At 44.2% G+C, this 17,368-nt stretch overlaps 1 protein-coding gene across 1 annotated transcript in view; it reads left to right on the forward strand.

The window, feature by feature from the left end:
- Positions 1-17,368, forward strand: part of LOC146829045 (gamma-aminobutyric acid receptor subunit beta-4-like) — a 584,921-nt gene that overhangs the window by 368,835 nt on the left and 198,718 nt on the right. The window contains 1 exon segment of the mRNA XM_085606649.1: positions 4,181-4,401. Coding sequence (XP_085462775.1) covers positions 4,181-4,401 — 221 coding nt within the window.

A 17,368-nucleotide genomic window follows, 5' to 3' on the forward strand; every position in this document is an offset into this window, starting at 1 on the left:
TGCTTGCACTTAGTGAGGCAAAATACAAGAAGCTCAGACACAGCAAATCATGTTTATTGTGCCTCTTGACATGGTAGTAATGTTGGCAGCATGTTTTCCGGCCCTTCTGTCAATTGTAAGCTTCTGAAACACTTGTTTTCATGCAACAAGAGGTCCCACAAGGTTCAAATTTCTCTGCAACCCTTTTCAACCTCTACCTCAAACCCCTATGTGCAATCCTCTGGAACTCAGGAGTCCTCTTCCACCTATAATCTGATGACACCCAAATCTACCTGAAGGTCTCTTGCCCTGAAGACTGCACCCAATAATGCTCTCCAGACTCGCCTATTGAATTTCATTCCTTTCCGACATTCCCAAAGTTCACCTAGGTCCTCTCATAGCAGTCCTACTTGCAGCAGCCTGTTTTGTGGCAGGACGCAAGAAATTCAACTATATCTCGCCCATTCTACACTCCCTTCAGTGGCTTCCCATACAAGCTAGAGCTCAGTTTAAAACTGCTTTCATCACTCAGAAAGCTCTGCACTCCTGTTTTCCCTCGTACCCCTCCAAGAAACTGAAAATTTCAGGTGCCAGCCGAGACTCACAATATGCAAAATTGCCCCTCCTTGAACCCCCACCTTCAAGCATGAGCACTACATGAGTCAATCCTTCTCCTATGGAACTGCCTGCCACCGAGCCTCTACCCGACCACATGTCATGACAACTTCAGAAAATACCTCAAATCTCTTCTCTTTGAACGACACCTGGCCTAACCCCTCCTACCCCCTGACATTCCTGTCAAATGCAGATTAAACTCAACCAGCATAAATAATTGTTGTCCATCTTGTGACACTGTACTACCTGCCTGTCACTACTATGTTTTATAATGAATACGTGTGAAGTGTTCCATCTCATGAGGGGGCTAACCTGGTGTTCTCTCCACCGTTAATGTTACATGTATATTTTCTGTTTATTATTGATACGCTCTGCTTCATTGTAAATCACTCTGTTGCCTATGGGCCATGTCCGCCCTATATAAAAAATCGCAAAAATAAAATGAATGAAAAGTAATTAGAATTGTATTTATTTGTTTATTTATTTTTGTGATTTCATATAGCACGGACATGGCCCGTAGGCATCAGCGTGCTTAATAATAAAGCATGACAAATATACCGTGGAGAGGTTACTGAGTTTTGCTACCAGGCAAGAGTTTTGCTGTTGCCAGATTGTACATAATGCAACCACATAACAAATACGTAGTCCAATGGAGACCCGCCATTGAGCTCCTTTCACATTTTTTAAACATACCTTCCTTGGTGGGCCTTATAATACAAAAGTGAGAACTCTCGTTTCCCCTCATAGTCATCTCAGCACATCTTTCTATGATATGGAATTGCCCTCGTCCTTATTTTTTTGTTTATGCATTAATTTTATAGCTTGTGCAAAGTGTTGCATGCTCCCTAGCCTAGATTCAGTGCACTCATGAAGGGGACACAAAAGAAGGAAATAATTACAGTGCAGGAGATCAAGTCCATCAATTAAACCGTGTCCTGTTCGTTGGAGACTCCTTCTTTCATGTGGATTATTGTGAAAGCCCTGGATGTGTAAACCACAAAAATATAAATGTTCATGTGTAAATGGCTTTGTCCAGTCTTAGGTTTCTTACTAGCTCGGGAATAACACTGTATCAGGAATAGCTCATAGAGCCCAAACTCAACGATCTACATTGTCTCATAACCAGTCACTTGGTCTCCTCACCCAGGCAGAACCTCGTAAGGGGACAGTGGACTTGTACAGACCTGTATTTTAAGTGCTTTGAGGGATCATAAGTTGAGGCTCAACACCCAATACTTGTGGGTGCCATCTACAGTACTCACAGCCAAACTGATAGTGGAGTACTGGTTATAAATATTGTGTTTCTAAATATTTACTATAGATGCACTTTTTCTCTTTTTAATAACAGAGTGACTCTATACATTTGTTCCTGATGAATGCCACTATACATCATGATAGGGTACCTTCGATTTTCTGAGACATGTTGTTCTCTGTAGCATTATTGGATAGAAGTTAATTTCCCTCTTAGTTTTTCAGCCTATTCCCTGGGAACACTCAATACATTTTGGAAATGTATCCACCAAGAGGTAGTTTTAATCCCTGCAGTGACTCCCACCCACATCGATTGCTCACATAGGTTTACACACTTCACGGTGAAACATCAAGTGCTCCTCCCCTGTTCAGAGAGTTGTAGCCCACACTGTTTACCTTTGGTGACAAGTGTGAGGAGGATCCCTATGACGAAGCATGCCTTCTAAGGGTAGGTGAGGGGTTTCGACCTATTTAGAGGGATTTTTTTCAATTAGAAAGACAAGTTGTTCAGTAACCTCCCACTTTGATTGATTATCAGACTGTGAGCATCATTGTGTTAGGAGTAAGTATTTTAGGTAGAAATGTAAATTAGGTCTTTAAACACTCCATTTTGACCCTCAGGGGTGCAGTTAGTTCATAAAGCACAACATATCTACTCAAAGTGAACTAAAAAGGAGCTTAATTTTAAGCCTGGGTGAAGAGGTGAGTTTTCAGGGACATCCTCAATTTTGAGACATATGATCGTGTTACTTGATTGTAGTCAATTTCTTTGATTGAAAAGCATTAATTCTTTAAAAAGCACCAAACTATTGCTTGCCAAAGCGTTTCATCCCTCACGGGACTTTTTCAGGGCTTCATCATAGTCCTTATCTGCTGGTGGTGTGCACAATGGTTCTCGGTGATTTTTATTATTAAAAAGCAGCGAAGGCGATATAATGTATTGGTGATACGATTCACGTGGTCAGTATTATTCCAGTATGCGTCACTGTACGTCAGAGAAAGTTCATAGGTGTCAATAATTTGTGATACTGCGGTATTTAAAATAGTTGATTTAATAACAGGTTCCACGTTACCGATGTTATGCCTGTCTATGCTACGACCTTCCTCGTGGGATCGTTGCACACGGGAAATCTGTAATCCCTGGTTTTTCAGTGAGTTGTGCTTTAGATTAACCACTTCTATTGTTATGAGTCCAATCAGTCCTCCGTCCACTCTAATGTTTTTTTTTTCATCACCCTGCACCCAACGTGTAGTATCGCGATGTGTCCTCCCACGTATATCCTTTCGTCAAATCGATCTGCCGTATTGAGGAACCTCTCATGCTACTCTGTTGTATTGTAGTCAACTGGCCGGTAACTTTGTGATATAGAGATTGACTTAGACAAGCCCACTTACACCTTTCCATCATCCACGCAAGCAAATGTCTAACACTTTTTGAATTTGTCCATTCCTTCTATTTCAATGTGATTGCATTGAGCACACGTAATGTGATACTTTTAAAGCCATGTATGTCGTAAGCATAATTTTGCTATTATATAAAGTACCTCAATGAAAAGTAACCTGACCGCACTGAACGATTCTTAATATAAAAATTAAGGAAGACTGTATTAAAGCCTATTCCACAAAGTGTGCATAGAATAAAATCTTCTGAACAGCTCATTATTGTGGATTTGTAACAAAGTGATATCCTTTTGTCCACATAAGTACGTAAATGCATCAACTATCAGTGCATGTGTCCTGATATATTTTAATTGTTGATTGTCTTTTTCAAAAGTGTCGTCATTAGTCAATAAACCTGTAAAACAGCAAATATATCTGTTGAAAGAACACATTAATTAATTTATAAAAAAATAAGTGTTTCGCAGTTCTACATCCAACTCCAAAGGAATTCGAAGTTTGTTGAATTCGAAGGTTTTTGTTCTATGTAAATGTTTTTTTTATGTGTGCTTTATAAAATGATCTGATACAAGTCTCGTTAACTGCTTTACATTTTGTACTGTTATAATCATATTCCGGTTTTTAACGTTATTCACAATTGATGAAAACCAAATACCCCTGGCCTGTATTTTACAAACTGAAATTTTGCTCTGATCTAAATTATGCCTGAGCTCTAGATCTCATAAACATGTCTTGTTCTTTATTCTAGTAAGTCTGAGTCTTCTTTATAACTGTTTGTAGTGTTCTAATATTGACTCACACACACTCCATAAGATACTTCTCAGGAGTCTTTTCTAGTTTCTCGATTCCCCACGACCTCTCGGGTGCTTTGAAAAGGCAAATATATTGTTTAATAATTTCCTGCAGATCTAACAGCAATATATTTTCACTTTTTCAGGATTATACAATCACCATGTACTTTCAACAGAGCTGGCGTGACAAGCGACTTGCCTACACAGCTATTCCCCTGAACCTTACTCTGGACAACCGAGTGGCTGACCAGCTTTGGCTTCCTGACACCTACTTCCTGAATGACAAGAAGTCCTTCCTGCACGGGGTTACTGTCAAGAATCGGATGATACGATTACATCCTGATGGAACTGTGCTGTATGGACTCAGGTGGGTGAATCTTTGTATTCACAAATTGCAGCTTACCCCGACAAATCTTTTGTAAGGGTCTAGTTACCTCACTTGTATTAGAACACATGTGCTGAAGGGCTTGTTGATGACTTGAACAGTTTTTAATTGTTGGTGAATGATGTTTAATGATCTGTTACTAAGGGACAGGATAAGATGGAGTGTTGTCTGTAATGTGGCATTATTTGCGATCTTTAACTTCCTGCCCTGCACCTAGAACATTGGGGGCACATTTACTAAACTTTCATGCAGCGGAGGGCAGCAAGCATAGTTGCTGAGCTGCGTTGAGTGAAAGGGGAGGGCAGAAATGCTCCATATTTGCAAAGATATGGAGCATTTCTGCTCTCTCCTTGTGCCGGTGCATTTCAGCCAGCCTAGCTCCAACGCAGGCACCCTTGCACCGTGGTGCAAGGGCGCCTGCGTTACAAGGAGAATTCTTTTTGTGCAGGACTAGATACCTTTCTGCATGAAAACAATCTCTCGAGGCATTTTCCTCTTTCTATACGTGCTGCAGATTGCAGCACACATAGAAAGAGGAAATAACAAGGAAATATTTTTCTCCTCTTTACGTCATCCTCTGGTAGGCGTAGCTATTTTTACACAATCCCAAGTTTACAAACCTTTGAAAATCTGGATTTGTTTGAAATCCATGCGTGGATGCATGGGAGCGCCCATGTTCTGCCTCCCAGAATGAAATGTAACGCAATGCAGCACAAGGTGCTGTATTGCGTTACTTGTTTTTATAAAGCCACGCAAGGTGGCGTAAATCTCCCCGTGCATGTCTTTGTAAATATCAGCAAGCATTTTGCGTTATGGATGCAGCACAAAAGTAGTGCAAACATGACACAAAATGTTAGTAAATCTGGCCCTAAGAGTTCAACAGGAAAGGCTGATGTGACCATAATCATGCGTAGGCAGACCTTTGAGGTCTCCACCAGCTTCTTCTAAACTAATCTCTGGTGGCCCATCTTTTAGAACTGGGAGCCCACCAGTAAAACATGCATATCTTCGTAAAGGATGTGAGTAAAATTAAAAAAGGAATTGTAAGACATATATATATGGGAATGAGAGTAGTAAACTTCCCGGAGTTTATGTAAAAGCACTATGGTTTAACAGAAGAGAGTCAGGCCAACGGGCCATGAAGACTCACAGGAGAAGCACATTATGCAAAATATGGATTTAAAACTCAACTCTATTGCATTTAGTGAGTGCAAGGTACAAAGAAAAATGAGGATGTTATTCTCTGAAGAGTTCTGAGTGACACTGAATAGACAACGAGAGTGAACTTCGAGCTGTGCATGATGACACTCAGAACCCTGAGGCGAATAACAATCGGGTAATTCACATTTTACCCATCTGAAGTTTTTGTGTCCCAATTATTATGTTGTTGTAGTCAAAGTGTTGTTTATCTACTAGTTCCTGGACAATAGGCTACAAGTGAGTTGGCTTTCGTGCTTCTGTTCTTCATTGTGGGGCACTATTTACCTCTTGCTAGACAAGTTACTGTCATGGTGTTTTGTATCCCTCGTAGAATCTTCTGTCCAGGTGCCTTACCTTCTTCTCTTATCTCAAAGTTCCAGCACTACCACCTGTTGTGATCACATGTATCCATGTGGGACAAGCTGCTCATTACTGCTTGTTACAGCCAATCGGGAAGGCTTCCATTCCTATAAAATGCAGTACTGTGCTCGGGGCAAGGAGGGCAGCGCAGATGATCTTAAAATTACAGTCAGTCAATTTGACATGGATTTTCAGGTGCTTCTTTTTTTCAGGTTGATGCAAGTTTAATACTTCTACTTTAGGAAGAGATACAGCAGGTCTAAGCTTTTTCTCTCCTTGATAAAATGGGAATGAGATTACCTGACTTTCAAGTAGATCCCTTTGAGTTCTTCAGGCTTAGGCATCCATGATGCTGTCCATGGAGTTTGGGTAAATGGTCCCCCCCACATTCATGATATTCACAATGCCACTCGTACTTGTCATCTCTGCTGCTGGTCATCTGATTTTACCAAGAATGTTAGGAAGGGGAGAAGAATCTTGCCCTGTTGTTCTTATTTTTCCGTAGCAGGTACCTTGATGTGTTCTGTGAGTTTTCTTTTCGTAACTGTTCATGAACATAGCAATGAATTCTAGGGCAACCAGTGCTCCTTGTATACGCTCTGTTTAATCTTGAAGACTATCGAATGCCGCAACTACTCTTCTGACAAGGCATTAGAAGTCCTTGGGTTGGCTGAAACATGGCTCGGGTAACAGCAAGTACTGCACCGGGAAGGAGTTGACTTAGAAACAGATTAACAACACTTGTCGTAGGACCAAACAGAGGGTCTTATTTCTGACCTTAGTTACAGTAGGGGTTGTTTGTGTCCAGGACGTAGGTTCATAGTGTCTGTTTATCTTTTTTAATGGCTGCAGGTTTGGCAAGGGACACTCAGATGGTCAGGAGCCAATTTAATTGATGCATAGATAAAGCAGCAGCATCAAATTTGTGTTTGTACACTACACCCTTTAAGATCCTTCTCATTTGAAAGAACTGATTGTGTTAGCAAGACTAATTTTACACAATTTCACTCTCTGAGCCCCTATTTTCCTTTTCTCTACTTAACGCTGGATTTAGAGCCCCTTCCCATCCTACCTTATCCAGACCATTTAAGCATCATCTTGCGAGCTGATTTTTCTTTAGATGCATCCACAGAAGTAGAGTAAGAGAAATTATTCTATATCCCAAAGCTATGTTGATGTTTGGGTTAAGTGATAAAATAGAGCTTTGAGAGCAATTCTGGGGTCTCCAACCAGTAGCCCGTGAGCTGCTGTAGCTCTCCATCTACCTCTGAGTGACTCACCTGTGTGTAGCCTAGCTTACTAAATTAGAAAGCTTTTGCTTGGTTGAATTAATATACATATAATAAAATCGAAATTTTACAACACTAATAATATTAGAAGCTCTCAATGCGTTTCATTGAACATAAGTAGCTCTCAGTACAGAAAAGGTTGGAGACCCCAGGCTCAGACCAATGTTTGGTAAAAAAAAAATCATCAATGGGCTCAGTGATTGAGATTTGCACTCATGATAGAATATACTAAATAGAGCATTCATAACTCTAGTATAGGCCTAGAACTTTAGACTTGCACTTCCCGTAAAGTTCTATCTCTGATAATTGCGAAATTGCATGTATTTTCTGGCAACAAAATGCCAAATCACTTCCTTCTTTCTGCACTAGATGGAGCTCCAGAAAGAGCAATTTTTTAGTGAATAAAATGTGTAAGTATCAGATGAGAGTTTGTGATGCACTGCAGTTCGAAAGCCATTTGGAACACGGAATAAGCTAAACTCAGCAACTCAAATATACAAAACGTGACCATCCCATAAATAAGTGATCTTCGATTCAATTAAATTTGAACTAGAGGATGAAGCTCACTTTGGACACTCACTGGGTGTGGCGATGGCACTTGGAATGGAGCCTTATCTTTGGACACCCCACACATATCTTTCCACAATACTGTACCCCAGTCTTCATGGCAATTATTCAAAATGTTGGGATGTAAGACATTGGGTTGCTGGTTGACTAGGGTGTGCACCCTGGTCAAGCAGCAACCACAATTCTTGTCAGGATGAGTCACAAACAAACCCCAGGCTCTTTAGGGCTTACCCTTTGGGTGACCTGTATGTATGTGGAGAAGTGTGGCTCACTGGTTAGAGGAGGCAGACCTGGAAGCAGAGGTCAGCCCGGGACCAGGGTTCAATTCCTGGCTCGGCTGGGTCTTGAGTCCATAAATGTCCATGGACTCGATAATTCTCGCTCCAGTGCATACTCGACTCATGGGTTCACACTCTGCGACTCTGGGCAATAGCTTGCTTAATCTCCACATGGGCCCCTCGCGGCGGGATGCCTGGCTTTCACCTTGCAGATGCCCTGCCGGGTTATCTCACAGGGGAATACCAGGACGGGTTCCCTAAGCCAGCGCTTAGAGACCGCTTGGTGATTTGCGCTATATAAATTCCTGCACATTAAAAAAAGGTTAATTCTACCAGGTCGAAACAGCAGCTTACAAACTGCCCACACAGCCTACAATTGCAGACCTGAGACATGTTTAACCCCTTCAGTGCCCATGACGAGCTGGACTCGTCATGGGCCGCGGTGGCGCTGTGCCCATGACGAGTCCAGCTCGTCATAGACCCCGCCCGCTAATACAACGGCCGGCACAGGGCGGGGAAAGGGGCGGGCACTGAAGGGGTTAAAAGTGCTACTTAAGTGGATGGCACAATCAGTGCTGCAGGCCCACTAGTAGTATTTAATTTACAGACATTGGACACATGTAGGGCCACATTTCAAGGGGTTTACAAGTAAATTAAATGTGCCAATTGAGTATATATATATTTAAACAACAGGACAGAGAGGGTGATAACACACTCTTAATCCCCCTAAGGCTTTTATAAGCAAACAACAAAAGAGTGTAAATGACTAAAAAGAATGAAAGAGCCAGCAGCATGGGATCACAAAAAAATGGAAAAAGAACCCTCACTCACCAACCTAGTTGGTGAGTTTGCACTCACTATTATTGCACTCTTCCACCACACACAAAATAACCTGCTCCGCTGTAAACAGGCGTTGTAGCACACCAGGGAGGCATTCAGCCTCTCTGGTGGGAACCCAATGATGAAGCATGTCACCAACTAGGTTGGTGAGTGAGGGTTCCACTTGAGTATAAGCCAAGTCTACCATGTTTTAAGGAGAAAGCACAAGCACTTTAGCACTGGTTATCAGTGATAAAGTGCACAGAAACCTAAGGCCATCAAAAACGAATTCAGCAAAAAGCGAATGGTAAATGCAAAATGTTTGGGGGTGACCCTGCAGAGAGGGCTAGGTCCAGTACAGAAGTTTATTATTCTATGAAAACCCTGCTGTTCTTTTGTTCTTGTTTTGAAGGAGATTGTTGCAGGATCAAAACAATTTTAAAGATAAAAAAATGAAAGTGGCATCAGAGCTTTGCACATAGGACTGCTTTGATAATACTGTTTTTGTTGGATATTTAGCCTCAAAGGCCTGAAAGCTCAGCAACACATAACAGTGCACATAATATGGCAGTCAAAAAATATGTTTGAATACTAAATTACGTATTTCCACTAGTGTGGTCACTACGCACTCTTGTTTCATCTTCGCATGCATACAAGTGTGTGCATGTATGGACCATAAAGGCATTTGTTGGTGTGACGTGTAAATACAGTGTGAGATGTGAAAAGGTGCCCCAGCCACGCTGGCTTTAGAGCTGGTGGCGCCCAGTGCAACAATCTATGTTGACACCCTCCCCCAAAACCTCCTTCTCCACAAATTCCCTCATTAACTTGCACCAGCAGTGCTCTTCATCTTTCCGTAGCCCGTCTCTCACATGCATTCCATTTGTTTTATAATGCTACTCATAACAGTTTAGAGGATCAAAGTACTTTACATCACACACACATTATACAGAGTGAATGAATCATACATGTGTATATCAGCCTATAGGAAATATTACATAGGGCAATGAGGATTACAAGGTGTAGGACTCACATGTCAACAATACTAGTAGCAGTATATTTGGTCTGGAGAAGCACAAACTCAGGATTTCAAGTAACTTTACTAATAAGATGCCATGCAATATGCATGCAGATTTTTAATGACCATTCATAGGTCACTGTATATTAGGGTTGTAACTCATCAACTGCAGGTAACAGAAGGATGTCTGTTACAAAAGCAGTAACCCCCTGAGCTTTCCACATAACATACAGTTCTGTGATCTGCATGGTACAAATTCTTTACAGCAGGTGTATTAACCATTTGTGCTGCTTTCTCAGGCATCATAACCAATGTTCCCTCTAATTGTTTTCCTCCGTGTGTGGCAGAGTAAGGTTTCTGTGCGCTGCAGCCAAGGCTATGTGCGCCAAGAACCTGACCGCACTTGTAGACCAGGGCTTTAAGTGGGATGAAAAAACTGGGGGGGGGGGGAATCTCTCAAAGGGGCGTGGCCAATGCAATTAAGGGCGTGGCTTAAAAGCAATTTAGCTAAAAAGCTGTGTTTAGCATAGTGTGCCACCTGACTGATATTTTGCTTCTTCTGTCATTGCATCCAGATATATAATACAAAGTAACATTACACCTACAAGAAGCCAGGACTATTGGCTTTGTCAATGGTTGTTTGTTGCATAAAGTTGTATATAATATTGCGGTAGAGGTTGTGGCTCAATGCTGGAGCTGCTAACTTAGGAGATGGGTTTTGAGTCTCGGGTCAGATTAACATCCTGTGATTCTCAGCAAAGCAATGAATCACCCCATGCATATAAAAATAAATAAATAAATAAATCATTTAAATCGCTCCAATACTTCTGAGTTGAGTTCGCACTATATAAAACTTGCTGCATTTTTTTTCTAAATGTGGGGCTGATGGTTTGCCTTCTGAAAGAATTTATTGTTAAATGCAGCCCATGACGGACGCTGTGATCAGGGGAGCAACTAGTCCTGAACTTCGGGGGCTAACACTTCCAGCCAGGGCTGGCCCTGCACTGCTCGCACACTGTGCAACAGTCTTTTTTGGCACCCCTCCCACACTAGTGAACTATGTGAATGTGTAGGTGTCATGTGGAGGAGGAAATTGCCCGAACATGCTAAGCTTTTGGCTTATGCTCAAAAGAGGGCTAGAGGAAAAAGTGAAACATGAAATAATATGCATAGAGGTGGCCACTCTAAACATGATAGTGCACCATGTCTCAAAGCAACAAAGTACAGTGTGACAAAACTAGAAAATCAAGCATCAGTGAGTGGATGATGGGTGTTCACCACTTTGGATGGTGTCAAGGAATGAACTGATGAAAAAGATGTTAGCTATAGACCCTTTAATCCTTTATACAGTTGTGTCATTTTAATATTAGTGGAGGGACGTGTATTGTTGTATGAGTACGGGGGCTGCATAAATATTTTGATGGGTGTAAGAATGGATCGCTGGAGCATATTTATTGGTCTAGTTGTTGAAAACTGGTGCCTGGTACGTATGTCAGAAACTCTTGAATACAGCAAGAATGGCATTCTGGAGCACAATTGGACTGAATTACTTTTTGGCCTTATATTCTAGCACACATATATCAGTGTTCATATATACACAAGGCTATGTCTCACCTGACCCTGGATGGATATAAATGAACACATTGGCTCTCATTGGAAGTTCTCAGTTAACTCCGTGGCGCTGGCATGGATCAGAAGTGGGGGGGTGAACAGGGGGTGGTAAAAAAAATTAAAAGAAAGAAAAACGTACCTTCTCACTGCTTGCTCATCGCGTCTCTCCTCTGTAGTCCCTCACTCCAGCTGGAACAAGAAGCACACCCAGGCTCCCCAAAGCCAATCACAGTGCTGCAATGCACCGTTGTGATTGGCCTGAGTCCCGTGGTTCGGTGCTCAGACAGGCAGAGGAAGCCTTGGCATGTTCTCCACCCAGGTTGCAATACAGCCTGGGTGGAGAACATGCAAAGTGTGCATGAATGTGGGATCAGCCGAGACGGCCGGTCAAACATTCATGCGCACTTACAGAGTGTGCCCATGACACCTCCACCTGCTCGGAGAACAGAGTAGCCCCACCCTGCCCTGCCAAGCTGCAGCAGCAGGACAAAATAAAACGATAATAACATCAAGGTATTAACATTTTATGTTTCCTTTATTTCACTGTTGCAAAGGCCTTAGCAAAGGAGCCGCCACTGAGTTAACACCAATGGAAAATACAGATGCCAGAATTAATATTACCGAATATCACCAGGCGCTAACAGTGATAAATAGTTAAAATCCCAGAAACAGAGATTAACTTGTTGCACCCAAAATTATTGGGTCCTTTATAACAGTTTTTCTCAAGGAGTTTAATGCAGATATTTATCTCCTACTCTAAGCAGATGGTAGATATCTGTGGAGAGGGCAGGGCATTGGACAGAGGTCAGGAACTGTGTCTTGGGGGTGGGAAGGCTCTAGGGCAGTGGTTCCCAAACTGGAGGGCAGGCCTGCCTGCTGAAGTCAACCCCCTACCCACTGATTGTGCTTGTCCCAAAACAATGAAACTCCACAACGGTTTTCTATTGTGCATTTTGTCTACTGCATTTTTGCTGTTGTGTATTTTTGGTTTCTTTTTTTAAGGCAATTGGGCTTGTATTGTTGTTCTGACGTTCTCAATGTGCCCACTGGAAAAAAAAGCAAGGTGGGTAGGTGCATTATGCTGAGAAAACACTTTGCAATTCTTTTTATAGGTGCCTGCAGACTTTTTTTTAAAATCTGTGTGAGAAGTTGGCCTGATATATGCTGTCCACTAGTTATAGTGGGCACCCTGTATCAGTCCAAACAACCCCTTATGGTGATAGGTTAAATACAACCTTTATTGAAAGCTATCCTAGTGGTAGCTATGGAGAGCAGCCTTCAGGCTAAGTCTTGAAGGAATGTAAAGCAGCTTGTTTTACCAGTCTATAATCTCTTGAATGAAAAAATGAAAGGACAACCACACCAGGTATATATTTATGTATATGTTTTTAAGATAAAACACACCCCTCTAGTCTCTTTATGAGGCTGGAGTTCGAAGTACTTAAGTTACAAGTCAGTATTCAACAGTAAAAGCACAAATACAAGTTTGGGCCCTAGGGGCGTACCAAACCATATACCAATAAAGAGGTATAAGAACCACGACTGAAATAGACACAAGGCCTAGAGCCTGTAGAAGTGCTTGGACTACAAGGAACCACCCAAGGTAGTGACACAGGGGACCCACGGGGGGCGCGTGCAGTGTGAGAACACAGCCGCGAATCGCCATTAACTTATTTGGGGAAAGTCGCGGTTGGAAATTAAGAGTTTAAGGACACTTAGAGGATGATTACGCGTGAACCCTTTTGGACTTAGAGGTGTCTAAGGCCAACACCCACGGGAGCACCGGAGTACTCGAGTTACCTCACCCAGGGAAGCCAGGTGCATAGGTGTCAAATGGTGTCGGGTCGCGGCGCCGTTTTCAATGGAAGCTGCTCAAGAAGTGCTGCTGCCATGAAGAGGAGAAGTGTCTGAGGAGATCCAACCCTGGATCGAGGATGGATGGAAGCTGAAAGCAGAGGGGACAGAGTATGGGTCACTTACCAGTGACCAGGGGCACGATAGTCCAATGCCCACAGATGTCGGGTGCTTCAGGTGAGTTGACGGGTGTCTTGATTCTTCAGCCACGAGGTCCAGGAGGCATCGACAACAACCAGGAGCTGGATTCGAGCTGTCCTACAAAGTTTGTCGAGTGCTGCGGTGTCGACGACCAGATTGGACCCAACAAGCCTTGGCAACGGCAAGTCACTTGGAAACAGAAAAAGGACGTCGGTGCACGCCAGCAAGGTCTGGGGGACTCACCCAGCGAGGGTAAGTCGGGGCACGTCTGGAGCAGCCAGGAAAGCCCAATTGGAAGAGGCGTTGCCTTCGTGGGGACCCACTAGCTAACGGGCTAGCGATCGCGAAGGAGCCTCGAGCGGTCGCACTGGAAACTGGCCCACGGGTCACTCGTGGCGTGGAGGCCAGCGATCTTCGGTGCAGGAGGTGCTCAAGGCTGGGGCTACTCGGAGCCCAAAGTACAACATCGAGGAATACCAGGAAGATGATGGATCAGCAAAAGATCACGGTGTTCAGGGGTCATGGTTCCACGTCACCCACGATAGCCACGGGCCTTAGCTTTGCTGTGAACTCAGGGTAGCCTCGGGGAAGTCTGGAAATCCACCTCTGGTGATGCGAAGACTTCGGCGTCCGGCGGGAGCTTCAGAATTGCAGACCGGACAGTTGCTTCTTTGGAGCCTGCCAAGCAGGGGAGTCACTCCTTGACCCCAAGGGTGATTTCTTCAGTCTTCTAGTCGAAATAGAACGTCGAAGGTCCAGGATATATGTGGCAGAGTTTCGTCCAGGGTAATCTAATATCTCAAGGACTGGGTTTCCATATTTATACTAAGTTTGGGGGTTGGACATACTATAGGGACCCAGCTGTGGGAGGGTTTAGAAAGAGGGGTGGTTACACCCATTTCCTTTGTCCAGTTTCATGCCAGAGCAGGGGCAGGTAGCCCCTGCAACCGGTTTGAATTGGACTATACACAGGGCCACCAAGTGTGCCCCCAGTGCAGGATTTCAAACCACCAGAGAGTGCTCCCGCCCAGCCCCAATACACATCTGCCTGTCTGGGGAGGTGGTTACACCTCCATGGGACAGGAAGCCTATTGTCCAGGCCTCCCATGCCGGAGTTTCGGTCAGCAGCAGGAGGCCAGACCGCGTCTGTGGCAGTGGCATCCATGTTGTGATGCCAGGGCTTTAGAAAGTCTTTACCGGGTAGACCCGTGTGAACATGTCTCTCCCTCTAGAAGGGTGGAATGCTACCCCCGCCGCCACAACTGGCAGGGGGGTAGTATTCCAAAGCCTTTGACACCAAACCCGACATGTTTCCGTGCAGCCAGTCCAAAGTTAGCATTTACTGCGAGGTTATAATGCACTGAAGAGTATATGGTCAGGCTGCACCACAAACAGCATCAGAGGAAGTACTCCGAACGCTGCAGAGGGGCTCTGCTCATGCAGGGGCACCCTCTCACATCAAAACCAAGCACTCTGCCTTCAGGATTGTTAAAGCCTGCCATAGGAGTGACTTATAGGTTTTATATGTGTGTGCAATGGTACTGATATAGGTAGCCTATACCACTGTATGGGGTGTAGGCACCACCTTACCCAGGCTGCAGTAGCAGACATGTGGTGTCATTTTGGAGTGCTTCCCAGGGGTGGCATAATACATGCTTCAGCCCCTGGTAGGCCTCTGTGGTACCTATGCCCTAGGTACATAGTATTCCATATACTACAATTGCTTATAAGGCACTCCAGAATCCAATTAGAAATGTACCTATTGTACATGGAAACCATTTTAGAGAGGAAGCAGCTAGGCTGGGGTCCTGATCAGCAGGGCCACAGCCAGACTAAGGTCGAAAAACAGTGAAACACCAGCACCCATGTGAAGCAGATCCTACTCTCCTACACAACCCCCCCAAACGCAGGGACATTAAACAAACCTTGACCAATTGAGTCTTCATGTTCTAAGTGTTGATACCTAGAGAGTCCATCTGCATTGGCATGGTTACTCCCAGGTCTATGTTCCACTGTAAAGTCCATCCCCTGTAGGGAAATGGACCACCTAAGCAGTTTGGGGGTTTCACCCTTCATTTGTTTTAGCCATAAGAGGGGCTTATGGTCTGTCTGAACAAGGAAGTGAGTACCAAACAAGTATGGCCTCAACTTCTTCAGAGCCCAAACCACAGCAAAGGCCTCCCTCTCAATGGCTGACCAACTTTTCTCTCTAGGGGTCAGCCTTCTGCTTATGAAAGCTACTGGCTGATCCTGACCTTCATCATTCAATTGTGACAGTACAGCCCCTACCCCCAATTCAGATGCATCTGCTTGGACAATGAACTTCTTGGAGTAATCAGGACTCTGCAGAATGGGAGCAGTGCACATGGCCTGCTTCAGGTCATCAAATGGCTTTTGACAGCTAACTGTCCACTGAACCTTTTTGGGCATTTTCATAGAAGTTAAGTCATTCAGGGGTGTCAGTATTGATCCATACCCCTTGACAAATCTTCTATAGTACCCAGTCAGGCCTAAGAAGGCTCTCACCTGAGTCTGGGTGGTTGGAGCAACCCAGTCCATGATGGTCTGGATTTTGCTCTGCAGTGGCTGAACCTGGCCTCCACCTACAAGGTGGCCCAGGTACACAACCTGACTCTGCCCTATCTGGCACTTGGTGGCCTTGATAGTGAGGCCTGCCTTTTGCAGGGTCTCCAAAACATTCCTTAGGTGGACCAGGTGATCCTCCCAGGTGGAACTAAAGACAGCAATATCATCTAGATAAGCTGCACTTTAGGCTTCCAGACCTGTGAGAACTGAATTCACCAACCTTTGGAAAGTGGCAGGTGCATTCTTCAAAACAAAGGGCATCACCACAAATTGGTAATGCCGACTTGGGGTCGAAAAAACTGTTTTTGGCTTTGCATCATCAGCTAGTCTGATCTGCCAGTAGCCAGCTGTCAAGTCAAATGTGCTAAGGTACGTGGCTGAGGCCAAAGTATCTATAAACTCATCTGCCCTTGGAATTGGATGGGCATTAGTCCTAGTGACTGCATTGAGACCGCTGTAGTCCAGACACAACCTCATCTCTTTTTTCTCACCACTGGTGTGAGGTTTTGGCACAAGGACCACTGGACTAGCCCAGGGGCTATCTGAGGGTTCAATAACTCCCAAATCCAACATGTTCTGGACTTCCGTCCTGATACAGTCCCTGACATGGTCAGGGTGCCTATAAAATGTATTTTTAATAGGCAGACTGTCCCCAGTGTCCACTTCATGAGTGCACCAGGTACTCTGACTTGGAGTCAGAGAAAACATGTGTCTGAACTGATTGAGCACCTATCTAAAATCAGTTTGCTGCTGGGCAGTGAGGCTGCCTGCCAAGGCCACACCATGAAGTGACCCATCATCAGTGTTCTGTGGGAGGAGGTCAGGGAGTGGGTCACTCTCTTCCTACTGTCCCTCATCAGTAGCCATGAGCAAGCCCATGTCAGCACTGTCTACATATGGCTTCAGCCTGTTGACATGGACAACCCTGTGGGGACTCCTGGGAGTTCGTAGGTCTACTAAGTAAGTAACCTCTCCCTTCTGTTCAACAATAGTGTGGGGTCCACTCCACTTGTCTTGGAGAGCTGTTGGGGCCACAGGCTTCAACACCCACACTTTCTGTCCTGGCTGGTAAATAGTCAGTACAGCCTTTTGGTCAGGCCAGGCTTTTTGCAGTTCCTGGCTAGCATCAAGGTTTTTAGTTGCCTTTTTCATGTACTCAGCCATCCTGGAGCGGAGACCAAGTACATAGTCCACTATGCCTTGCTTTTGGGGCTTGAGAGGTAACT

The sequence above is a fragment of the Triturus cristatus genome, chromosome 5_2 (assembly GCF_964204655.1).
Source record: "Triturus cristatus chromosome 5_2, aTriCri1.1, whole genome shotgun sequence".
Classification (NCBI taxonomy): domain Eukaryota; kingdom Metazoa; phylum Chordata; class Amphibia; order Caudata; family Salamandridae; genus Triturus; species Triturus cristatus.